General features: G+C 34.4%; 1 protein-coding gene across 1 annotated transcript in view; it reads right to left on the reverse strand.

Moving 5' to 3' along the window:
* Efhc1 (EF-hand domain containing 1) overlaps positions 1-27,729 on the reverse strand; it is a 52,431-nt gene that overhangs the window by 16,818 nt on the left and 7,884 nt on the right. Inside the window, exons 3-7 of the mRNA XM_076860086.2 lie at positions 22,770-23,057; positions 17,866-18,015; positions 16,488-16,680; positions 7,450-7,670; positions 288-428 (exon numbers count right to left, since the gene is read on the reverse strand). Of these exons, the coding sequence (XP_076716201.1) occupies positions 288-428; positions 7,450-7,670; positions 16,488-16,680; positions 17,866-18,015; positions 22,770-23,057 (993 nt within the window). The remainder of the gene's footprint in view (positions 1-287; positions 429-7,449; positions 7,671-16,487; positions 16,681-17,865; positions 18,016-22,769; positions 23,058-27,729) is intronic.

Here is a 27,729-nt window from a genome sequence, read left to right on the forward strand (position 1 = left end):
AAATTATTTGAATACAGCACAAAATTTCATAAATGCTTACTAAAGAGGCAACAAGGTCTGTTGAAATTTGAAGAATAAAAGAGAGATTAATGATCTAAAAAAGGTTCATGGGGGAGAAAGGACTTCAGGACTTCAGCTAGGTCTTAGTTCAGGGGTACTATACTCAATATTATTCAACCTTCTTGAAGACTAGGGTCTAGATTCAGTACTTGTTTTAGTAAAAACAGACAGGCAAATTGGACAAGAGTACACAATTCTAACAGGAGGTACATAAAAATTTGACTCACCAGTGCAGCCAAATAACGAAGCACTTTGTTGTCATTCATCAGCATTTTAATAACATCTTTTCTTGGAGCTTTTGGAATAAGAGCAAAGCAATTCTGAGCAGAATCTTCAATTAATCCATAACCATTGTAAGGAGGTAATTCCTAGAAATACACAGGATCCAAGAAGTAAAGCAGATGCTATTTGTGTTAAAATTATATTAAAGCCAAGTGTGGTGGCTCATGCCTATAATCTCAGCAACCTGGGAACCTGAGGCAAGAGGATCAAAAGTTCAAAGCCAGCCTTAGAAACTTAGTGAAACACTGTCTCAAAATAAAATTTAAAAAATCCAAACACTAAAAGGAGCTAGAGATGTGGCTCAGTGGTTAAACTGAGTTCAAACCCTAGTACCCACCCACAAAAAAAATTACATCAAAGTTAAGTTTAAAAAATCCTCTGGGGGAAAAAATCCTCTGGAAAACACTTATTCAAAACCAATTGCACTATATACAAATTCAATCAGAAAAAATTAAATTCCATTCTTCCTTTTTTATGATGTTTACTGCTCACAGAAATGACTAATGATGCTACAATGTAACTGCTAGGGCTAGAAACTATTAGTGATGTCCCCTGATTACTTACTACCAAAGCAGGACCTAATCCTACCCTGCCAGTGAAAATGACCTTATGGTCACCCTAAGATGGTGAAGCACATGGGTCTCTCTGGTCTCTTTGTTTTAGGATGCTAGCCTCAGGGTGGCAGATCTGAAAACTCTTTTCTCAGATCACCCAAAGTGTGCATGCATTTCTGTGTAAGTTGTAGGTGGCAAAGGGGTGGTCAGGACTTTATTCATACATTTTTTTTCTATTTATCTCTATATTTTTAATATTCTTATTTCTTTATTTTTGCCACACAGGAGAGGAGGGCAGATATACTTTTTGAGAACTCAGACCCTTTGTTTACATAGAAGAGGAGCTTAAAGCATCATTATAAAATGCTGAAATTTGTTTACCTAAAATCTTAGGTCAGAGACTAAGTTTTCCTTTTCCACATCAATACTAGGCAAACATCAACAATCTTCTTTTTCTTTGACTCTTTTTTTATCATGTACACTCAGGAAACTCAGCCTGTGTGTATGTGAGTGTGTGTGTGTGTGTGTATGTATTTTTTATATATATACACACACATATAAATACATATTATTTATATATATATTTGTAAATGTATATATTTAATATAAATATATTTAATGTATATATACATATATTTAATGTAAAAAATTATTTATAATATATATTTTAAACTTGCACATGCTTTCTCAAAATATTTTTACATATTATATTCAGGCTCATTATCAAATTATTTCATATAGTCCCCAATTCTAGCTATAACAGGATATCCCCTCAAAAACAAATGACTCCATTATATTCATCTAAGGTATACTAATTGGAATTTCGACCCACTCACCCACTTGTTAGGACTGTAATTAAAGGTAATGGCCAGAATATGACTAGTGGATTCAGCAGGTGGACAATGGCCTAATTTGCTTCAATTGCAAAATCAATACCCAATAAATATTCAGGTTATTGTGACAGAGGGACCTCTGGCTGAGATATGACACATTAAACATTTGAGTTTCTCAAGAGACCAGGCAGAAATATCAAAGTGGTGGTCCTGAACTTACTCTGCATATGTATCAACATATAGAGGGAACATCCTGATTAGAGGTGCAATCAAGGGTTGAGGAATTTACAGAGAGGCATTTATAGGTCTCTGAGCCTTATTCTCTCAAATTCCTACTTGTATTTTCTGAATCATACTTAATTTCCCCTGAGTAGAGTAATGACATTTCTTAAATCATCATGGCTGGGGTTGGCACTTTGCTTCTTGCACTTCTAAAATAGATAAGCCACTCTGACCATGGGACATCATCATCACTCCTGGATTCTCCTGTTTATATGACATACCTACCAGAGTTATGCCTGAGCTTTCTTAACCAAGCTACTACACTTTGAGCCTGAGATTCTCATATTCCTTCAGATATTCTTTTTAGGGACAACCCCAATCAGATTAGCTTTCTTAACACTGGTTCCTTCCTTTTCCTCCAGATGGATCCAGCCAAGATAAAATACATGTGGTCATTGGATCTAAAGTTACTTACTCTTGACCTAGCAAAGCAGTTTGACCTAAAAGTGCCTTGATTCTCAAATTAAATATACCCAGTTTATATTTACTACTGTCCTTGGCCATTGGTTTGGCTCTAGCTTTATCTATCTCAATCCTGCTACAGCTTCCCATACTTGGTTTCCATTTATGTTGTTTAGAGTTAAAATAAATGATGTGTAATAACCAAGGATGATTCATGTGAGGACTGAAAGGTATTTGCTTCTTGATAACTGGAGCTTTCTTATTCTTCTCTAACAAAGATTTTCAGAGATTGGCAGAGAATTTATTAATATGAGAATTATATATTGTGGAGAAGTCATTAAAAAATTAACCAATGCTATAGTTAATATGCCATATGTATGGATGTTTTATTATATATACAGTTTTTTTCTATTAAACATAGAAGCAAGGAGAAGGGGAGAAAAACAAACTAAAATCTACTGTGGTTCTTCAGTTATCTCTGTTCTTTATCCAAGCTTTTCATCCCTTTTTTCCCCCCTTAAAAGACAGGTTACTGGGGTGGGGGGTGGAGATCATAGTAATGATTATGAGGGTATGAGGGACAGAGGTAACCTAAGACTCAAAAGATTTCACTGGGTTAAAAGATGGATCAAAGCCTTTTCATTAAGGGAATTACTATGTTGCAGTCCCTGTCCATACTACCTCCTTCTTGTATGAATTTTTGATGTATAATAGAAATGCCTTGTGGCTTACAATGGGCAAGTACCTTAAACTACCATTTTGCCTTGTCCTTATCTAAAAGCTAAAGTGGTAGAATAATTTGTTTCATAAAAAATCTAGATCTTTTCCTATGATATTTTCTCTGTAGTACATCAACTTCTACAAAACAAATTTAGCAACAGATGATTAATTATAATTCTTAATCAGTGAACACTCTTTTATGAGTTTTATCAGAGAAAAAACTGACAGCAAGAGCTAACATATTTCCTTCCAGAAATGTAATTGCTCATGGGAACTCATAGTCTACCAAAATCCAAATCCTTCTTTTTAACTGGTTTTATGAAACATTGTTTCTGAAAGACTTGTCTAAAGATATCTGCTGCCTTCCTGGGGAACATAACATATGTTTCCAGGCAGTCTTCAATAGTCCAGTTCAAAAAACATATTACATATCTCCTATTTGTTGGGCACTGCAATAGGTGCTAGGAGCTGAAAAATGAAAAGAATATAGTCCATGGCCTCAAGGAAGTTATAGTCCAGTAGAAAATATTCATAAACAGAATTTTTAATATAACTGATGAATGCCAGGGAGGAGGGAGGCATACAATACCCCAAGAGCAGAGACAAAAAGCTTTTATTAGCCTTGACTGGAACTTTAGAGAAGCTTTCCTGGAGGAGAGAAAGCCAACACTGAGTGTTAAAGTATAAATTAGCCATGTGAAGGGATGATGGAAAAGTGGTTCAAGCAGATGGAAGAGAACAAGAGAAAGTTTGGCAGAATGAAACAGAACATTCTATTGGCAGAATCTCATATAATTTAGTATGATTATTGGCTAAGTAAAAGTAGGAGAAGAAGGAAATGAGGCAAAAATGAAGGGCCTGGGCTGGAGGAATTCAATAATTCCATCCTTTTATTTATTCCTTTTGAGGAGAAAAAGCCCAACGATGTGGTTTTATGCACACACCAGCAAAATAAATATGGGGGTAGGTATTAATATCCTATTTTACACAGTCATAGAGAGATTTGTATGAGGTGCTTCTGTACAAACAAGTATAACAAAAAGCCAGTTTTCTTAGTTCATGATACAATACCATCTTAATACCTTAGATACTTCTTCAATTTACTATATATGTAATTTTTATGACTTGCAATTTTCTTTTGAAATTCTTTAAAATATGTGCTTTGGATAAAATTCTGAAGGTTCATGTTTATCATATCACTACTTTTGCACATTATAAGGTGCTATGAACTTATTCTCAGATCAGAGTAGACTTCTGGAATACACAGAATTGTGTGTCCCACTGTGGCTCTAAGAAAGCTATGTTTCAACCAAAGGTCATCTTCCAACATCTTTAATTAATCAGTCTTTGTTTTTTTTTTGCTCCCAACCATTTTTAAGTAAAAGGATATGATAAATATGATGAATAGGAAAAGAATAATGAAATACCCTAGGATCTGAAATTTTAAAAGATATCTCTTTTTTTAAAAAAAATCAAACTGAATAAAAATGTTATAAAAATAATACAAGGGAAAATTTTGGGAAGATGCCAAAGTAGGAAATACCAGAACTCACTCTCTCTACCTAAACAACAATTACACTGCAGAATCTGAGGTAGCAATTTTTAAATTCTGGAGTCTCTTGAAGACTTGTAACTTTCAGTAGAAGGCCTAAGCAGTAAATTGGTGAATTTTCATAAATTTCAGCTCTTATACAGTAGCAGCTACCAATCCTATACCCCTCAACCCTGCGGCAAGCAGACTACATAACTTGCATACAACCAGCAGGAGCCAGAGGAGGCAAAAAAAAAAAAAAATTACTCTGTCCTCCAAATATTGGGGATCTGAGTATGGATCAGTGATGGCTATTTCTGATCACAGAGAATTGACAAACAGGCAGATGGCCATTGTCGTTCACCTCCCTGCACTGCTACAAGCCATTCCCTCTCAGAGGAAGTAACTCTAAAGGGCTGGTACCTCATTTCCTGCATTTCACTATTCTTTTTCCTCTTTTGGAAGCTTGATACTAACAAGAAGGACATTCAAAAACAACTGCATATACAAGGAAAAATTTTAAATTACTGCATAGGAAATATGCAGAAGAGACTTCAAAAGATCTTCATTTTATACCCCAGGCTGATACTTAATACAGAAACTGCCTACAACAATTGAAAATAAAAGTAATGAAAACATAACAACAACATCAAAACCCCAGCAAACTATAGAGAAAGAGAATAATCTGATTTCCGGAGTTACCATATTATTAAATTTATATGTCCAGTTTTCAACAACAACAAATTACAGGGTATACAAAGAACTAGAAAAGTATGGCTCTTTCAAGTGGGGAAAAAATTCAATAGAGCAATCCCTGAAAAAAACTCAGATGGCAGATTTATCAGACAAAGACTTTAAAACAACTGTCTTGAAAGTACTCAAAGAACAAAAGGAAGACATGAAAAAAATCAATAGATACATACATGGACAAAATGGAAATATGAATTGAAAAATAAAATACCTAAAAAGAAATTATGGAGCTGAAAATTAAAGTTATTCAAATGCAGACTTGAACCAGCAGAAGAATCAGTGAACTTGAAGTTAGGATAATGGAATTTATTGAGTCTAAGGAATATAAAGGGAAAAAAATGGGGAAAATGAACAGAGTTTAAAGTGTCTGTGGGAATATGCCGATATATGCAGTGTATGTATCTTAGGAAGAGAAAAGAAAAAGGATAAGAGAGAATATTTGAAGGAAATAATATCTGGAAAGTTTCCAAATTTGATGAAAGCCATGAATAAAAATATCTTATAAGCTTGATAATACAAGTAAGATAAATTCAAAGAGACTCACACTGTAAGACATATTATAATCAAACTTTCAAAATACAAAGATAAAAAGAGAAATCGTGAAAGCAGCAGGAGAGGGTATCTTGTCACATACAAGGATCATCAATAAGACTTTCAGCAAGTTTATTATCAGGAACATTGAAAGCCAAAAAGGCAGTGGGCAAAAAATATTCAAAAGAACAAAATTTATCAACTAAGAAGTCAATATGCAGCAAAGATGCCTTCAAAAATGTGAGAGAAATTAAAACATTCTAGACATACAAAAGTTGAGGAAGTTAGTTGTCACTACAACTGACCTGCACCTTCAGGGTTAAATGAAATTAAAGGATGCTATGTAGTAATTTGAAGATATATGAAGAAATAAAAATCTTGATAAAAGTGAATACATAGAGACTCATTAAGAGATTAATACATTACATTTAAAAATTGTCTAAAAGCTAGTATTATTGTAACTTTGATTTGGAACTTCCTGTTTTCTACATAATTTATGAGGGTTGGGGATGTGGCCTGGTAGTAAAGCACTTGTCTAGCATGCATAAGGCAAGGCCCCAGGTTTGATCCCTAGCACACACATACATACACACAAAACCACAATTTAAAAGAACTATTTAATACCATGAACTTCTAAGTGGTCAAGATGGTATGCTGGTGTGTATTTGATCACAACAAAAATAAATGAAAAATTTAAAAAATAAAATAAAAATGTTTTTTTAAGCAATACCTGATTTGATACAAAAAGAAAAATTAAAGCCAAACATAGGAGTACAAAAAGGAAGTTCTCTGGTCATCTGCACCTCCACATTCCCATATGTTGAACCAACTGCCATTAATAATATAGCTGACATCCCTCCAGGTCTTTTCCTTAGTATATATAAGCAGATATTATATAGGGAAATTTACAAAAATAGGATCATGTTATAAATATAAATACACTTAAAATGTATTATGCACATTGGACAATGTTAGTACACACAGACTTACTTCCTCTTTTACAGGCCTTTAAGTCTTCTAATTACATGGATTAACATATCTTAATTTAAATTGTCAATCGCCTTATACTTTATTTCACTATAAAACACATATCTCTTTGTCTTCAAAGACATTTTCTAGGCCAAAAATATATAACATTTTATTTTTAAAAATCAAAATGACAAACCACCCTTCAGAAAAATTATTCTGATTGGCTTTTCTATTAATAGTATGTGAAAATTCACATGCCTTCACATGGGCAAAGATTGGATATTGTGAATCTTTTTTAAATTAGACAGACTCAAAAACATTATAATTTTCAATCCATTTCTTTGATTATTAGATTGAAGGTCTTTTCATGTGTCAATTGGCCGCTTATATTTATTTTGTGAACTACTCTATTACATATTCTTCAATTGTTTTTTTAATTGAGCATTCATATAGGAGTTCTCTTTTAATTTTTTTCAATTTCTACATAAAGTATTTTTTTTTCTCACCATACTCAGAACTACTACTATTCTATTACCTGTTTTACAGGAGGTGGTTCCTGCTTGCTCACATCAATGCGTGGTAAATCAGAGATTCCAAACTTCTCTTTGTAGAACTGTCGAGTAAATGGATCACAATCATAAATGAAAAAATTTCTCCCAAGGATAGTGAGTGGTTTCCCAACAATAAAGTCTTTGGCAGTGTACCATTCCAACACCTCTTGATCAGAGATTTCCAGCACACACTGAGGGAAGTTCTCTAACATAAGGTGGGATTAAAGAGAAAAGAGGAAGGAATGAGCATAAAGGGAAAAAAACCCTGGCACATGAGTTGAGTATTCTTGAGAACCTGGGGCAGTACAGTCTTTTGCTTACATTCTCACAAGGTTGTGTGTTTCCTTCTATTGACAGGACACACAAATAATATCCCAAAGGGTTTTTATAAAGTCTTTCTCCCAAATGCAGCTGGAATATCACTACAAGTCACTAAGCTTAGCAAAATTAATGCTTAGAAGAAATCATTACAGGAAGAAAGAACAAATGTCCTTCTCTATAAAACATATAAGATGATCTTAATGATGAGGAGGGATCCAACCAAATGAGGTACAACTTCCCACTCATTTATTCATCCAACATTTATTAGTGACTAACTATACATTAAGTGTAACACTAAGTATTGTGATTGCAATAATTGCTAATATAAATACAATTCCTGCCTTCTTGGAGAAAATATTCTGTTTGGGGAGACAGATACTAAACAAATACACAAATAATGATTTCATTTCAACATAATCATTGATGTGAGAACAGTGTAACCTAGTACTGGAGGCAGGGTTCAGGGACAATGAATGAGATGATTATAGCAATCTATGCATGAAGGAATTAACAAATTTTTAAATGTAAAATCAGTATTGCATTTGGGATATATTTACTGATTATTAGTTATGGAAATTCACTGAGACCTGGGTTTCAAAATCAGTCTTTTTAGAATGGATTTACATTTGTTTTTAACAGGCAAGTGTGGGCATTACTAAACCACAACATTATTATCTAAATTTTCAATTTTGGATTCTGGGAACAAACAGAATATGTAAATTCTGGCTCCAAATGTGAGAATGTTGGTTTGTGGGATTTCTTTGGAGGATTCTTTTTTCCCATTCTGTTCAGAGTCAAGACCTGAAGAAGAAAGTAAATTTTTAATTTACGTCAGTTAAGTCGGCAGAGTGGTTCCCCCATGATAGTTCTAAGATCCTTCTAAGATCCCAGCTTCATAGGTAGAGTCCTGTCTTCTTACCCTATTTATTCCTCCTGGCCTTTTCTCCTATCTTCCTGTATAGCCCTGCACAAACTCCACATCTAGTATTTGTTTCTTTGTGAACTGATGTTTTTTACCTCACTTCTTGCCTTTAAGGGCTCTCTTCCTTTATCACCATTCTCCACTATGCCAGGTTTAAAAAAAAGAGCCATATTTGTATTTGAAATTATAACATATTAGGGTTTCTATAAATAAACAATCTATCATATTACTGAAATGAAAGTTTCAGGATCTGCATTATGATAGGTAATTTTAGTATACAGAGCCACTAATATTATTTCTAAATGAAACATTATCACATGATATTGTGAATTCATGCTATTGGTGTATATTTCTCACAGGTTATAAAGCCTTTGAGATATGGCCTTCTATTAGTTTTAGATTTCCAATACCTAGCACAATATTTTCTTCATCCATAAGTATATTAAATTAACATTTTTAAATGATGGAATGAGCTACTAAACATGCTCAGAGAAGTGAGGAAAAACATTCAACTTTCTGGAGTACTAAAGGTCCAACTAAGAGGTATTCCAGATTCATTTAAAAGATAAGACTCAAGTTCAGAAGTTAGTCTAAAGAAAAACACATTTTCAGAACCGTGTGCATGGCATTCAACAGCTGAACAGAAGGCTTTTAGTAAGCCAAATACACATTTGACATTACCTTCAAACAATTACCTTCAACAATGAAAGAACTTTCAGAATCTTGATACTTCAGTTATGTCCATCATAAATATATAATTTTGATTCATCTTAATGACTTAAAAGAAAGCCCTGGTTTAGAGAATTTTTGAAAGACACTTCTAGGGCTGTGGCTGTGGCTCAGTGGTAGAGTGCTTGCCTAGCATGTGTGAGGCACTGGGTTTGATTCTTAGCACCACAAATAAATAAATGAATAAAATAAAGGTCCATGAACATCTAAAAAAAGATACTTCCATAATTTCCTATTATACTTGGCCCTCATTGTTCATTGTTTCTGCATCTACAGATTCAACACATGCATATTAAAAATATTTTTAAAAATATATAGCATCTGAATTTGTACAGACCTTTTTTCCCTTGAATTATTCCCTAAATAGCCATTTATATACCCTTTACATTGCACTTGGCATTATAAATAATGTAGAGATTATTTTAAATATATTTATGATGATGTATGTAGTTAATATGCAAATATTATGCTATTTTATATAAGGAGCTCGAGTATTGTGGATTTTGATTTCCTCAACAGGGTCCTAAAAACCTATCCCCCTTGGATACTTCTTTATTTCTGTAGTGTCTGTTGTGATATTTCCTTTTTCATCAGTATGTGAGTAATTTGAGTTTTCTCTCTCCTTCTCTTCATTAGCATGGTTAAGGGTCTGTCAGTTTTATTTATTTTTTCAAAGAATGAACTTTTTGTGTTGTCAATTTTTTAAATTATTTCTTTTGTCTCAATTTCATTGATTTCAGCTCTGATTTTAATTATTTCCTGTCTTCTACTGCTTTTGGTGTTGATTTGTTCTTCTTTTTCTAGGGTTTTGAGATGTAATGTTAAGTCATTTATTTGTTGACTTTTTCTTCTTTTAGGGAATGAATTCCATGAAATGAACTTTCCTCTTAATACTGCCTTCATAGTGTCTCAGATTTGTGTTCTTATTCTAAGAATTGTGTTCTCATTCTAAAAAGTTTTTAATCTCCTCCTTAATGTCTTATGGAACCCATTATTCATTCAGTAGCATATTATCTAGTCTCCAGGTGTTGAAATAGCTTTTATTTTTTATTTTATCATTGATTTTGAATTTTATTTCATCATAATCTGATAGAATGCAGGGTAGTATCTCTACTTTTTTATATTTGCTAAAAGTTGCTTTGTGGCATAATATGTAGTATATTTTAGAGAAGGATCCATGTGATGCTGAGAAAAAAATGTATTCGCTCATTGAAGGATGAAATATTCTATATATGTCAGTTAAGTCTAAGTTTTTAATTGTATTATTGAGTTCTATAGTTTCTTTGTTTAGCTTGTTTGGCAGATATATCCACTGGTGAAAGAGGTATTTTAAAGTCACTCAGAAGTATTGTGCTGTAATCTATTTGACTCTTGAACTTGAGAAGAGTTTGTCTGATGAGTGTAGATGCTCTATTGTTTGGGACATATATATTTATTATTGTTATGTCTCTTTGATGAATGGTTCCCTTAAGCAGTATGAAATACCCTTCTTTATCCCTTTTGATTAATTTTGGCTTGAAGTCTACTTTATTTGATACAAGGATGGAAACCCCTGCTTGCCTTTGCAGTCCATGGGAATGGTATGATTTTCCCCAACCTTTCACCTTCATTTATATTCAGGGTTATTACTGAGATATGAGTTGTATTCCCAGCTACTTTTGTTTATTTTTGATATTTAACTTGAATTGGTTTCTCCTTCGATTAGTTTTTTCCCTTAGTGTAATACCTCCCTCTGCTGATTTTCATCATTGTTTTTCATTTCCTCTTCTTAGAATATTTTGCCTAGGATGTTCTATCATGCAGGCTTTCAAGTTGTAAATTCTTTTAACTTTTGATTATCAAGGGAGGTTTTCATTTCATCATCAAATCTAAACCTTAATTTTGCTGGATATAAGATTCTTGGTTGGCACCTATTTTCTTTCAGAGTTTGGTATATGCTGTTCCAGGATCTCCTGGCTTTGAGGGTCTGAATTGAAAACTGCTGAGATATGAATTGGTCTCCCCCTATATGTGATCTGATTCCTCTCTCTTGCAGCCTTTAAGATTCTATCCTTATTCTGTATGGTAGGGATTTTCATTATAATGTGCCTTGGTATAGATCTGTTGTAATTTTGTACATTTGGTGTCCTATAAGCCTCTTGTATCTGATTTTCCAATTCATCTTTCATGTTTGGGAAATTTTCTGATATTATCTCATTGAAGAGATTGTGCATTCCTTTGGATTGAAACTGTGCCTTCCTCTATCCCAATAACTCTTATATTTGGTCTTTTGAAGCTATCCCATAATCATTGGATGTTCTGTTAATGGTTTCTTAATATCTTCACTGTGTGGTCAACTTTATTTTCCAGATTGTATACTTTGTCTTCATTATCTGATCTTCTGTGTTCCAAGTGATCTAGTCTGTTGATAATGCTTTTTATTGAGTTTTTTTTTATTTGGTTTATTATTTCCTTCATCTCAAGGATTTCTGATTTATTTTTTTCAAAGTCTCTATCTCTTTCTTGAAGTAATCTTTTTCTACCTGTATTTGCTCCCTTATCTCTCTGTTGGTGTGATTAATGGATGCCTGTATTTGCTCCCTTATCTATTTATTGGTGTCTTCAATTGTTGCCTATATTTGCTCTCTTATCTGTTTGTTGAAGTGACCAATTTTTGCCTATATTTGCTCATTTAGGTCATTCTTTAATTCACAGACCATTTTAATTATAAACATTTTGAACTCCTTTTCTGACATTTCATCAACTGCACTGTCTATGGGTTCTGATATTATAGTATGCTGGTTTGTTTGGGGCACTTTCCTCCCTTATTTTTTCATGTTGTCTATGGGATTTCCTTACTTGCTGTGTGGATCTGAGGTATTACAGTTTCTACCCTATCATCTTGTAGCATCTGTGCAGATTATCTGTATTTCACCTTGGTGTTGGGCTTCCAGGCACTGCCGGTTTTCCAGGATAGATGCTACTGCAATTATAGGTGGCAATAGCAGGAGGTAACTGGAGATAGCAGTGGAAGTGCCCCAAGATGAATACAATGTCTTTCAGAGATGGGGCTGACAGGATGGGCCTTATACTGGCTTTGGGATTCCTGATCCAAGATGCAGCTGCTTCTAGGCCCTCTCTCTTGTCCAAGGTAGAGGCTACTGCATGGAGAAGGCTCTGGGGATGGCTGCAGTGTCTCAAGATGAAAGTAGGTTAGACCTGGGCTCCCAGGTGATGGTGGGAGTGTGGCAGACCCAAACTTACCCTGGGCCCTGGCTCTTTCACATGTCAGCCAGTTGGGTCTGAGTTGGGCCTAAGCTCTGGCAGGTGACTGCTAGGGATGGGATGAACTTGGGCCTATCCTGAGCCCCAGATCCTGCACAGGTCAGCAAGGCAAGTCTGGGCTGAGCCTGAGTCCAGCAGTATCTACTGCTGCGCAGAGGTAGTCCTGGGTCAAGCCTGAACTCTGATTGGTGTCTGCCATTGATGGGATGGATTTGGGCCTACCATGGGCCTGAGCTCCTGTGCAGGTCAGCGAGGCAGATCTGGGCTGAGCCTGACTTTGGTGGGTGTCTACCAGTGGGCAGAGGTGGTCCTGGGGTAAGCCTGAGCTCTGGCAGGTGTCTGCTGGTCACGGGGTGGTCTCAGGCCTACCTTGGGCAAGAGCTCCTGCATAGGTCAGCGAGGCAGATCTGGGCTTAGTATATACTTTTTAATAATATTGCTTCTTCCAAACCATGTACACAGGATGTCTATTTTATGTGTCTTCTTTAATTTCTTTCATCAGTGTTCTATAATTTTAATTTTTATTGTAGAGATCTTTCACCTCTAGGTATTTATTCCTAGTTGTTTTTGTGTATTTGGTTTTAGTAGCTATTGTAAATAGGATTGCTATCTTTGTTTCTATTGCAGATAATTCACAGTGGCATATAGCAATGCTAGCAATATTTGTATATTTATTTTATATCCTAAAATTTGCTGAATTAACTTTTTAGTTCTGATTTTGTTGTTTTTGTTGGTGGTGTCTTTGGGGTTTGCTACATATAAGATCATGTCATCTGAAAACAGTGACATTGACTTCCTCTTGACCAATTTTGATGTTTTTTATTATTTCTTTCTCTTGCCTGATTGGTCTGGCTAGGATTTCTACTACTATGATAAATGAAAGTGGTAAAAGTTGTCATTATGGTCTTGTTGCAGATCTTAGAAAACTTTCAGCTTTTCCCCATTTGGTATAATGTTAGCTATTGGCTTCTTCTAAATGGGCATTGTGTTGAGAAACATTCCTTCTTTACCTAATTTACCCAGCATTTTCATTGTTAGAGATGTTGAATATTATAAATAAATAGTAAAGTGTATGAAAACCAAAAAGAGAGAGAGAAAGGTTGAATTTTAGCAAATGCTTTTTTTGCATCTCTTGAGATGATCATGTTGTATTTGTTCTTCATTCTGTTGATATGGCATATCACATGTTTTAGTCAGCTTTTTGCTACTGTGTCCAATACCTGACAAGAACAACTTAGAGAAGGAAAAGTTTATTTTGGCTAATGGATTAAAAGGTTCAGTCCATGGTCTGACAACTCATTAGCCTTGGGCCTGAGGTGAGGCCCATGGCAGAAGGGTGTGGAAGAAGAAAGTTACTTGGAATGTGGCCACCAGAAGCAGAGTATGAGCTTTGCTCATCAGGGAGAATATATAAACCCCACAGTCATGTTTCCAGTGATCTTCTTCCTCTAGTCACACCTTAGCTGCTGACAGTTACTACCCAGTTAATTCATGTCAGAGGATTAATCCACTGATTAATACATAATTCTTATAATCTACTCATTCCACTTCTGAAAAATTTTGCATTGTCTCATACATGAGCTTTGGGGAGACATTTCAAATCTAAAACATAACTTGTATATCCTGCATCCCTGCAATGAAAATCATTTGATCATGGTGAATAATCTTTTTAATGTGCTGTTGGTTTGGGTTTACTAGTATTTTGTTGAGGATTTTTCAATCTATGATCACCAAGGATATCAGCCTATAATTTTCTTATCAGCATAAAGCCGGCCTCATAGAATTTGTTTCAAAGAATTGCCTCCATATCAATTTTTTTTAATCATTTAGTTTTCTTTTTGTTGTTATACCCTTGTCTGGTTATGACATCAGGGTAATACTGACATCATAGACTGTGGTTAGAATAACTCCTACCATTTTAGTTTTTTAAAATAATTTGAGAAGAATTGGTATTAGTTCTTCTCAAAGTGTTTGGTAGAATTCAGCAGTGAAGTAATCTGTCCCTGGGCTTTTCTTTAATGGAAAACTTATTACTAATTCATCAACTTGTTACTTGTTACTGGTCAGTTCAACTTTCCTATTTGTCATGATTCAGTCTTGATAAGGTGCATGTGTCCAGGATTTTGTCCATTTCTTGGCTATTAAGTTTGCTAGGATATAGTTGTTCATAATTCCTATGATCTTTTCTATGCCTGTGGTATCAACTATAATGTCTCCCTTTTCATCTCTGATTTTATTTGTGTCTTTTCTCTTTTTCTTGGTCAAGCTAAGTGTTGTCAATTTTTTTAACATATTTAAAGAACCAGCTCTTTGTTTCATTGATTTTTTTTACATTCTTTTAAGTGTCTATTTCATTTACTTCTTATCTTTATTCTTTCCTTCTACTAATTTTAGGTTTTGTTTGATTTTTTTCTTCTAAATCCTTGAGGTGCAGCAATAGTTTACAGTTTGAGATCAGCACGAACCAGGGAATACCTCAAAAAGGTAGTCCATTCTCCCCAATCCTCTCCCATGGGTCAAGGTAGGCCCACATGCCTCATCCATAGTCACTGGCCTGTGGTCCAGCACTGTAGGATTCTGACTCTGGTCAGAATCACTGTAAAGGACCAACCCCAGACTCCTCTGCCACTAATGTACAGCATTTTTGACTGAATGTGTACCATGTGTAGTATTGTTCTGTGTGGGTTTCACATTATATAAATTTTAGTGCATTATTTTGTTCTCTTTCTTTGTTTTCTACACAGCACTCTTTTTTAGATCCATTCATTTGCTCTCTGTGTACATCTTGTTTATTTCTTCTCACTAATTCATAGTAATCAAGGTGCACCTTCACCACATTTTATTTATCTATATTCACAGGGATAAAAATCCTCCAACTCCTTGCTCACAAAAAACAGTGCATTAAACAACAACACTGTACAGGCTAAGAAATACATTTGGGTGGGTTGAATTTAGCCTTTGCATTGCCCAATTTGTTTATAGTCACTAATCTAGTCAAACCTCTTGCTTAATACCTAGAATTCCTTATCTCCTAGTTCCAAAAAACATAGTAAAAAGAAAAAAAAATCAATGAACACATTTGCAAAATTGTTTTACTCTCAAACATTGGAGATGCTATTACATGAGACCAAGATGACATTTTGTAAGAGAAAAGTCTTTAACTGCTAAGTCAATAAGTAAAGTAAGCCTACTTATCCTAGGAAATATTAAACAGCAGCTACCCATTACCATTTTGTTGCCTTCTTACCATCCAACATGCAAGGTGTTATTTTAGATAAGTGAAAAAAGAGTAGGTTCTGAGCAATTGGATCCCTCCCTCTGAGTTACAGACATGTCTTTCCAAATCTCAAGTTAAATCACATAGAAACTTCCTATTTACAAATTAGTTGAGATGAGAAGCGAAATCAGGAAAGCATATAAGAAAATGCTAAGCTAAGCTACATTCTTAAATCACAAGTCCTGTTTAAAAAGCACAATAAAAATCCATTATTAAATCACTTCAGTTCAGAAACCTATTCCACTTTTCCTTAAATTAATCTCCCACTGCTATTTTTGCTTGGTTTCCTTGATCTACATATCAGTCATCTCTACCAGATTGTCTGGGAGTCATGTCTGAATCAAGTTAACGGTGGGGTATTGTGGGAAAGCCATTTGCTAAGAACCTAAGAACCATTTGCTAAGAAAACATCTAGAACTTTTCAAGTATAAAGGAACAACCACACTGAATAAAAACTCCTTAAAGATTAAAAAAAAAAAGTCCTCAATAACAGGATAATTTGAACATACTTGCATTCTCTGTCAAAACCTTGGGCATACGCTGACGGTTCATCAGGAGTGGGAAAGGATCTCTCCCATCATTCCGTTCATGGACCTCTCGAATCTCCACTGTATCATCCATTAGATAGTAATGAATGATATAGGTCCGACATTCACCAAACATACTGTCTGTATCATCCCAGATTGCATAGAATCGAAGAACCTTTGTGGAATTCAAAGTAAAAACTTAAGTAAGAATTCTAAAACTGGAGAGTTTAACTTACTTTGGCATTATACATGAGACAATGAAATGATTATCTGGAAAGACTGTGATAATTTCAGATGGTAAATGGAAAAAAAAATATTCATCAAAGATCCTAAAACATCTTGGGGTACCTATCAGATGTTAATAGCTGGAGAGAAGAAAAGGCTTATTTGTGCTAAGAAGAGCTTACTTTAACTCAAAATGTTCATCAATGAAAGAGAAGCTGAATTAAGAGAGCAAAGAGGTACTCTATACAGTGGCTTACATAAATCAATAAAGATACATGTGAATGGTTGATATATAATTAGTATGAAAAGATGGAAAGAATTTTCATCTATTAACTATTAACCAGTCTATTTTTTTCTGGTTCTATTAGCACACATCTTCTAGTAATAGTATCAACATAATCTTTAAATAGCAAGTAATAACAGATAATGACTAATACAAAGAAAATCCTTAAAAGATGACCATAGCACTAGGTATAATCTTCTCAACAAAAAGAAATTTAACTTCTGGGAGAGGTGGGAAAATAACCAAGTATTGAGGATAATTTTTCTCTTTTCACTTCCTCTTTACTAGGGAAAGAAGATTCAATCAATTTACACACTTGGACTTACAAGGAAAAGAATTAGGAAGGTTGGAACAAAGAGTCGGAAAATGTTCACAATATTCTGTACTCCAACATTAGCATAACATTTAAAAAGGAAGCATTTACACTGAGGTTTTTGTGAAATTAACTATTTTAATATTAGAAACTAAAAAATATGCAACAGCTTTGAAATTTCCCAATAATCCACTTCAGGTTTTCCAAAAAGATTCTATGAGATTAATGCATTTTAGGGGAAAGAAATGGTCAACTGAAAATGTAAAGTGGGAGTAGATGTAGCTCAGGAATTTTTTAAGATGTGAACATATGTTGAGATTCACAAAACTTAACTCCACAATATTCTTTTGATCTCTAATAAGAAACTTAGCCATTGGCATAACTCTAACCCTACATGAAACCAAAAAGACAGCACTGTATCCAAATGGTTAAATTATAATATTTTAAAATCATTACCAATAAAGCTAGTAAAACAGCTTGCCAATAAACACATGTGTCATATTTTGAAACAAGTGCACCTTCTTTCCCAGGTCACTTACCTGTTTATCAAAGGTGAGAAACTGCTTAAGTTGATCAAAGTCCGATGGGGTGACATACTTACGAGGAGGCTGTTTCCGGAGTTCAGTGTAAGGATCAAGAGCCATCTTTTCTGGTGGATTTAATTCAATTCCTTGACTTTCCAAATATACCTAAATATTTCAAAATTAATAATGATAATTTTTCTTAGAGCTTCTTGGAATAAGTAATAAACTGATAGTATAAAATAGGTGCAATAATAATACATATGCCATTATGCAAATTACCACTAGTTTGTAACTTGAGCATATCATAGAAATATTATCTTCAGTTAACTTTATGGTGATAGAAATAATGATTGATATTTACCCAATTGATATTAATATGTAATATCCAAAGTATTCCATATTCTATAAAATTAGTAGGTTATTTGCTAAGTTAGTTGGGAGGCATACTGGTAAGGTAACTGGATTCAAATATGAATTTAGATGAATCAAGTTAGGTGCCCAAGAGAAGAGTAAATCCTAGAATTACTTTGTGTGTATTTTGCTTCAAAACACACATCTGGAACTTAATTATGTTTTCAATAGTATGCAATTCACATTTGGTGTGCAAGCAAGCTGAACAATGGCTAAGATAAGATGAAATCATATCCCAACTTTCCAATTTACTTAAAACAAGTATATTATTAAATTGATCCCCCTCACCAAAAGGAAAAGAAAGCATACCCACTGGTTATTTTAGACCAAAAAATGTTTTAGCAAAATAGGAAAGATAAATCAAGTATTCATATCTCACTAGAAAAAGTCAACAAAATCAACTTAATTTGATAAGATCCTCAATTTTGTTTTTCTAATTACAAATACAAATATTATTTTCTAAGTAATTTTCTTTTGATACAACTTGACATTCCATCTTTTTAAAAGTATAATAGCTGAGCATGGTGATGCACACCTGTAATCCCAGAGACTTGGGAGGCTAAGACAATAGGATTGCAAGTTTGAGACCAGCCTAGGAAACTGAGTGTGATGCTGTCTCAAAAGAGTGAAAAGGGGCTGTGGATGTAAGAGCACCCTTGAGTTCAATTGCCAGCACAGAAAAAAAAAATCTGGGATATAGCTCAGAGGTTCAAGTCCCAGTTCAGAAAAGAAAAGAAAAAGTACAATACGGTGCTGAGGTTGTGGCTCAGTGATAGAGAGCTTGCCTAGCATGTGTGAGGCCCTAGGTCAATTCTCAGCATCACATATAAATAAAGGTCCATCAACAACTAACAAAATATTTTTTAAAAAGAAAGAAAAAGTACAATAAACTGTACCTTAATTAATATCAGAAAGGAATAGGACATTCTTGAACTGGAAATTAACAAAAAAATTTTTGAGAATCATATAGCTTTCTTTTGGACAATTCAATAAAAAAATATATAGAATTCAGGGCCATGATACATTGGTTTGAGTGTTATCTCTACTGCTAACTAGTATGTGAAGTCAGTATTAAGTTTTATTAGATATGATATCCAATCTCATTTCAGTATGAAAATATTATAATCTTAACTTCCACTAAAACTATTGAACTAAAGATAATAACTATAAAATTTTCTCTTGAAATGAAGCATTAGTGTAACACAATTATTGACTGAAGCATTTAATGGGTGTTTTACTCTCTTCTATTACATCCAACAGAAGCAAGCCCTTTTTAAATTTTACCTTAGCAATTCTGGCAGGAACATAGAAGCTTCCTGAAGTTTTCCTATTTTTTAAAGAAGCCTAAACTCTTTGAAGATATTACTCTAAAATGTACCAAGAAGATAAGAGAAAATGGAATAATTTTTGAGGCAAGAAACCAGAAAGCAGAAAATTTCTCCAGATTAGAAAATTTACAGGTTGGTAGGCCTCAAACAAGCAGGACCTGTACATGTGCTCAGTGTCAGTTCTCTGAAGTACACATGTAGCCCCAGACAGGCCATCCAATCTCAGTTATTCTGAGATCCAGGATCTTACTGATACCAAGCATCAGAGAGGTGCCCTTGGTCTCTGGACAGTCTGTGGGCCCTGCCTATATGATCCTTTTGGCCTAGGAGTGGGTCTGTTTTCTTGTTGTTCTTAGGGCTTGGAATCTTGGCAAAGCTGAATGATTAGAAACACTAGCTGTTATAGATGGAATGTTTATGTACCCCCCAAATTTCATGTTAAATCCCTAATGCCCAACATGACTCTTTGGAGATGGAGCCTTTATGTATGTAAGTAGTTAAGGTTAAATGAGGCCAAAAAAGGTGGGGCTCTGATCCAATAAGATTAGTCAGAAAACTAAAAGTACTTCTGTGAGTATTCACTTGTGCCCATGCTCTCTTTCCCTCTCCTTCTCCATGCCCATGCACTAAGAAAAAGCCATATGAGGGGCTGGGGTTGTGGCTCAGCGGTAGAGTGCTCGCCTCGCATGTGTCAGACCCTGGGTTCGATCCTCAGCACCACATAAAAATAAATTAACAAAATAAAGATATTTTGCCCATGTATAACTAAAACAAATATTTTAAAAGAAGAAAAAAAAAAGCCATGTGAGCACCAAAGAATTGGGCTGTCTGCAGGCCAGGAAGAAAGCCTTCACTAGAACCCTTCCATTATCTAGCACCATGAGGAACTCCAACTTCTAGCCTCCAGAGGAAATAAATTTATACTGTTTAAGCCACCAAGTCTACAGTATTTTTGTTATGGTAACCTCAACTGCCTAACATACAAGCCAAATTAGACTGCGGCTCAAGTTGGTTTTATGTTATTTTTTTAGAAACAAAACAATATTTCTTGCACATAAGCATTGGTGCAGTAGGATTTATACCTGTTACACTAGAAACAAAACTCTCACAAAAAATAATATATTCTAGATCTATGATTTCTGGAGATTTATTTTTTAATGTGTTTAGTCAATTCGGACTGTAGCCCCAAATATTTACTTGGAGCAGTGAGGAGGTGGTGAGAGGCGCTGTTTCTGGGTTCAAATCATGCCATAACTTCTGGCATTTCTTTTAATACAACTTGACATTCCATCCTTTTAAAAGTATAATAGCTGAGCATGGTGATGCACATCTGTAATCCCAGAGACTTGGGAGGCTAAGACTGTAGGATTGCAAGTTTGAGACCAGCCTGGGAAACTGAGTGTGATGCTGTCTCAGAAGAGTGAAAAAGGACTATGAGAGAGCTGTGAAAAGGGCTCTGAGAGGGCTCTATCCTCTCAGAGGTCCACCCCTAATGAAGAACACTAATTAGATGTGTATGCTTTTAGTTATTTATATAATTTTATTTTTTTGCAGTGCTGGAATCTAAGGCCTCATGCATGCTTAGGCAAGCATTCTACCACTGAGCCACATGCCCAGTTCAAACGTGTAAGTTTTAAAATGTAGAAATATATACCTCTAGTCAAATTTCAGTTATTAAAATACATTGATCCTCAACATTCATGGATTCCATATTTGTAAATTTCCCTACTTGCTAAAATCTACTTGTAACCCTAAAATGAATATTTCTTACATGTTGTTGTCATTCACAGACATGCACAGGTTGCAGAAAATTTGAGTTGCCCAGATGTATACATTCTCAGAGGAGGTAGAAAAGGTGAAGATTTGCCTTCTTGTTCTAATTCTCACATTGTAAAAAAGGATCTTTTTTGCCACGTTTTTCATTTTTCTCCTTTTTCTTGGTTATTTTGCTGTTTAAAATGGTCTTAAAGTGTAGAGCTTTTGTTATGGTAACCTCAATTGGCTAACACACCATTTTCTCCAATGATGGAGAAAATACATGTGTTACATAAGATTCTTTGGGGTGTGAGTTATAGTGCTGTTGGTCATGAGCTCAATGTTAATGAATGAAATATATATTAAATCAGGTGTCTTTGAACAGAAACATACATAAAAAAGGTATATATTGTTTGACAAAAATGTTTTGATCAGAGATCAGAAGAAACCTAAACCTGCATTTGTCCCAAGAACAATGGTTCAGTATTTATTAATTCAGAGTCTTTGGTGACAGTATAGTTATGACTACTTCACTTCCCTTTAGTCTCTGTATATAGTAAATATTTAATTAAATAAGTTATCAAATAAAAAATTGATGAATTCATAGGAGCTCAGTGCATGTAATAATCACATTTGGCATTAAGTAGTATGAGATAAAGGGCATAAAAGCCTTGCTGCTAGAAATTCTTTTAAATTGAAAAAGTTTGTATTGATTTCCCAATATTTATACTCTATGCTAAAGAAAGGTCATCATATCACATATCACATGTATGTGTGTGTGTGGTGGGGGTGGGTATCTCTCTCTCTCTCTCTCTCTCTCTATATATATATATATATATATATATATCTTTAAGAAAAGCCAATTTTGCATAAAAAATCAAAGTTTACAAAATAGAGAAAGTGAAGGACTTTTCTTGATATAAAATATTCAAAAAAAATTTTTTCAGAAATCCATCAGACAAATTTCCCTCAAATATAGCAAAGTATAGTTTAAAAACTATATAAACTACACATAGAAATTTGGGGCTCCTATTTGTTAATAGAGGTGGTACTGTCTTTATAAACTTGAACTTAAAATGTTCAATGACTCTTCCTCTTCCCTACTTCTATCCCATTAAAGGCATTACCTCTCCTACTTCCTATCTGAATTGCCACTGCAACTGGTTTCTTACTAAATGATTCAGCTATGGTAGAGCTTGATTTTGAGTGGATGTGTATTAATGTCATTCTAAAAAAATAATGTTACAAATAGTGTTGACACATATCAATTCAACACATAGCACACCAATACTTAAGTTAACCTACATAATAATTCACACAGGACAGATTATCAGTGTGCTCCCATTACCCTAAGAAACGAATTTATCTGGCTATAAGTGAGAATGATGCCTAAGATCCCACAACTTCCACAAATATTTAATATACCTGTGTGAAATGGTCACAGTCAACAATGCGGAAAGTTTTTCCATACATGGTTACGTCTATTCCTCGATTTAGGTCTTTCCAATGATAATGGTCTCCTACATCATTCTTGGCTATTCGCTGGCGTTTGATTAGCTTGCCTTGAGGGATGCCAGAGTTTTCAACAACAGGCTCCATTACGGATATACTATCATCTTCTAGATAGTAGTAAATTTTTACTTGACGGATTCTATAATGTTCCTCACTTGATATAGGAACATCTTCCTGGAAATAGGCATCAAATTTCAGCACCTATAATACACAAGGCAAGGAGAAATGGTGTAGTATTAATTTGTCATTGTCATCTAAAAAACATTAAGTACCTTCCTGAAAAAGAGGACCACACAGAGAGATATGAATACTCATTATTCATTCTCTAAATCAAGAGTTGGCAAACTGCAATCCATGACCACACTATAAATCTACCCTGTCACCCTCTTTTTATGACATGTAGGCCTAGAGGGTTTTTTAAAAAACCTATTTAAATGGTTGAAAAATAAAAAAATATTTAAAAATAAAAATTAAAATATTTTTAATTAAGAAATTAAAAATATTTCTCTTCAGAGAAAGAAAGTATCAGAATGATACTCTAAGTAGACCAGAGAGTTTACCCAAGCTTCTACTAGACTCAGAGGAACAAATCAAGAAAACCGTTAAATGAAGACACAAGAACAGCTTGATGAACAGAAAAATAATTCTACACATCAATGTTGTTAGAAAGGGTATAGTATCTACTGTGGAAGAACAAGAAGAAAGAAAGAAAGAAAGAGAGAGAGAGAGAGAGAGAGAGAGAGAGAGAGAAAGAAAGAGAAAGAGAAAGAGAGAAAAAGAGAAAGAAAGAAAAAAAGAAAGAAAGAAAGAAAACTGGCTGTTCCCTAGGAGAAAAATAGCTACAATGAAATTAAGACCTTAAAACTCATAATAAAAAGGTAAAATGGGTAAGTGTAGTGAATATTTAAAGTAGAAAAATAGTAAAAACAAAAGACAAAGATAATTAAGTAACATTTTGGGTAAATTATAAAAAATTACAAGTGGAGATATGATCACAGTAATTCAAATATAAAATAGCCTGTATTTGAGCCACAGATTTATAACCATGCAAACTATTAAAACAGAATTGATCAGATAATCCAACCCCATTTATTTATAAAGAAAACTTAGACCCAGGTTGCCACAGTGACTTGTCTGAGGCCATATGAGGAATAGGATCAGAGCTAAGATTGAAACTCTGTAAGTCTATTGACTCATAGCCCAGTGTTCTCTCCACATATCTCACTATTTCCCAGATAACAGATAATATGATGGTTCATAAAAAATCTGCATAGGTGGTCTGAGAAATCTTAACTGAGAATACATATTAGACTTGAAGAGTGAGAAAATGTTAGATAAGCAAAGGGGACATGAGGGGATTTTAGGCAATGTAATAACAGAAAAAGAAGAAGGAAATCCAGAAGCAATCTCAACAAAAGAAACAATCTGTGAGGTGAATAGAGAGCCCACATCCTGGGAGCAAATTTTTACCCCTCACACATCCGATAGAGCACTAATCTCTAAGATATATAAAGAACTCAAAAAGCTAAGCACCAAAAAAATAACCCAATCAACAAATGGGCCAAAGACCTGAACAGACTCTTCTCAGAAGAGGATATACAATCAATCAACAAATATGAATGAAAAAATGCTCATCATCTCTAGCAATCAGAGAAATGCAAATCAAAACTACTCTAAGATATCATCTCACTCCAGTCAGAATGGCAGCTATTATGAAGACAAACAACAATAAGTGTTGGAGAGGATGTGGGGAAAAAGGTACACTCATACATTGCTGGTAGGACTCAAATTGGTATAGCCAATATGGAAAGCAGTATGGAGATTCCTTGGAAATCTGGGAATGGAACCCTCATTTGACCCAGCTATCCCTCTCCTCGGACTATACCCAAAGGTCTTAAAAATAGCATACTACAGGGACACAGCCACATCAATGTTTATAGCAGCACAATTCACAATAGCTAAACTGTGGAGCCAACCTAGATGCCCTTCAGTGGATGAACGGATAAAAAAATGTGGCATATATACACAATGGAATTTTACTCAGCATTAACAGAATAAAATCATGACATTTGCAGGTAAATAGATGGCATTGGAGAAGATAATGCTAAGTGAAGTTAATAAATCCCCAAAAAACAAATGCTGAATGTTTTCTCTAATATAAGGAGGCTGACTCATAGTGGGGTAGGGAGGGGGAGCATGGGAGGATTAGATGAATTCTAGATAGGGAAGAGGGAAAGGGAGGGAGCAGGGGATTAGCAAGGGTGGTGGAATGTGATCGACATCATTATCCCAAGTACATGTATGAAGACTTGAATTGGGTGTCAACATACTTTATATATAAACAGAGATATGAAAAATTGTGGTATATATGTGTAATAAGAATTGTAATGCAAAAACAAACAAACAAACAAAAAGAAACCCAGGAGCAGTATGCAGGATATGCTAGGTATGGTGATCACATTAAAAGCCCTTTCCATGGTTCAGGCTGCAATAATTAGTTACCAACAATGGAAAAGCAGAAGGTGGCTGACTGGACTGAGAATGAGCAAGGAGGAGGATGAACGACACAGTGCTAGGGATACAGTGGTAAGACCATAAAAATTGAGACAAAAAGAAGATAATTTTAACAGGACAGCTGGTGAGCTTGATTTTAGACTACTGAATTTAAGTGACAGCACAAGTTGATATTGCAGGGGGTAATTTAAGATGCAGACCTAAGGTTTTGGAAAAGAAATAAACATTAGAGAATAGGCAAGGATGACTCAGACATAAACAGAATAGATAGAATTAATATCAAACTGATAGTAATGGGTAATGGAGCAAGGTTTGGGGGGAAATTAGGAGTTCTGTTTCAGACATGTTTCATTTAAATATCTATTATATATTCAAGAGGAAATATCAAATAGGTTATTATTTGCTATGTTCAGAGGACAGCTTGTCAACATTAGGAGGCCAGTCCAATCTATGAATCTAAAATGACCCATCAAAGGAATGAGCACAGAGAAAGAAGATGAAAGACTGATTCTGAGGCCACAACCATGTTCTTTTTTTTTTTTAATATTTTTAGTTGTAAAATGACACAATATCTTTATTTTATTCATTTTTTTAATGTGATGCTAAGGATTAAACCCAGTGGCTCACATGGGCTAGGCAAGCGCTCTATCACTGAGCTATAACCCCAGCCCCACAGTCATTTTTCTTAAACTGTTTGTTTTCTAAAATTGGAAGGCATGTAGATACATCTGGTGACAGGAACTTGGCCTGAGAATTGGGGGTAAATATGACTATAAAAGAAGTACTTAAGTTTCCTCTGCCATATAATCTACACAACTGGTAAAACAACAGTTTCAATATGTAATTCATGATACAGAGAGCCAAATTAATAAATAAGGTCTCAGGTAAAGAATACTCTAACCTAAAAAGTCCTCATTTGTTGAGTGGTAATCAAGAATAGTGTCTGTGCTCCTTCTAGTAAAGAAATCACTGCAAAAGAAGGTAATAAGAAAAAAAAATCTCTTTAGCAGGATTATTAACTAGAATATATAAAGAATTCAAAAAACTTAACAAAAACACAAATAACCCAATTAGTAAACGGTCAAATGAATTAAACAGACCCTTCTCAAAAGAAGAAATACAAATAGCCAACAAATACATGAAAAAATATTCAACATAATTAGCAATTAGGGAAATGCAAACCAAAATTACATGGAGATTTCATCTCACATCAGTCAGAATGGCAGTCATCAAAAATACAAATAATAATAAATGCTGGAGAGGATATAGAAAAAAGGAACAATTTTACACTGTTGGTGGGATTATGAATTAGTACAATCACTATGGAAATCAGTATGGAGGTTTCTCAAAAGATTAGGAATGAAACCACCATATGACCAGCTATACCCCTCCCTAATATCAACCCTAAAGAATTTAAGTCATCATACTGTACTGATACATGCATAACCATGTTTGTAGTAGCACAATTCACAATACCTAAAACATGGAACCAGCCATTTATAGATGAATGGATAAAGAAAATGTGGTATATATACAATGGAGTTTTAGTAAGTCATAAAAAAGAATGAAATTATATCATTTAGAAGAAAATGAATGGAATTTGAGAACATTTTTTAAGCAAAACAAACCAAACTCTGAAAGTCAAGGGTCATTGTTTTCTCTTCAGATGTGGGAGTCAGAGAGGAAAAAGGAAAAGAAAGATGGGGGATAGATCTCATGAAAATTGAAGGGAGATCAGTAGAGTACAGGAAAGGAACCAGGAGGAAGGAGGAAGGAAAGGAAAAGGGAAATACTAGGGAATTATATTGGCCAATCTTATTGTTATATTGTGTGACTGTAATAATTTGTAACAACAAATCCCACCATTATATACAACTACAATGCACCATTAAAAAATTTGGATGGGAAAAAAAGATATTTAGCAAGCAGCTGGGATAACATCAAGTAGAATAACTTGATGTACTATATAAAAGGGAAGGAAAAATATTTATATTTCAAAATATTTATGTGTTTTAAAATGTATTTTCCATGAACTTTTTATAGCAACCTGGGCTCCTAGTTATAGATTCTAACCTTCTGAGTTTATAGATGTGTAAACTAGAGATTGAGACTTTCTGGGGTTACAATGCTTTTGGTAGAAGACCAGAATTAGAACTCAGTTCTTCTGATTTCCAGGAAGTGCTCAGAATAACACAAATAAACATGGGAATGTTTGTGTTTATTTCCAGAAGGAGGAAATCCTGAACAAATATTTCCATATCATATACAATGAAAATAATAAGCCTTGTCACATTCTTTTAATTTTACTCTTACCTGTGTGGGTAGTATGTTAAGCTTATCAACAATGACAGAGACCAGA

The sequence above is a fragment of the Callospermophilus lateralis genome, chromosome 6, assembly GCF_048772815.1.
Source record: "Callospermophilus lateralis isolate mCalLat2 chromosome 6, mCalLat2.hap1, whole genome shotgun sequence".
Lineage (NCBI taxonomy): Eukaryota > Metazoa > Chordata > Mammalia > Rodentia > Sciuridae > Callospermophilus > Callospermophilus lateralis.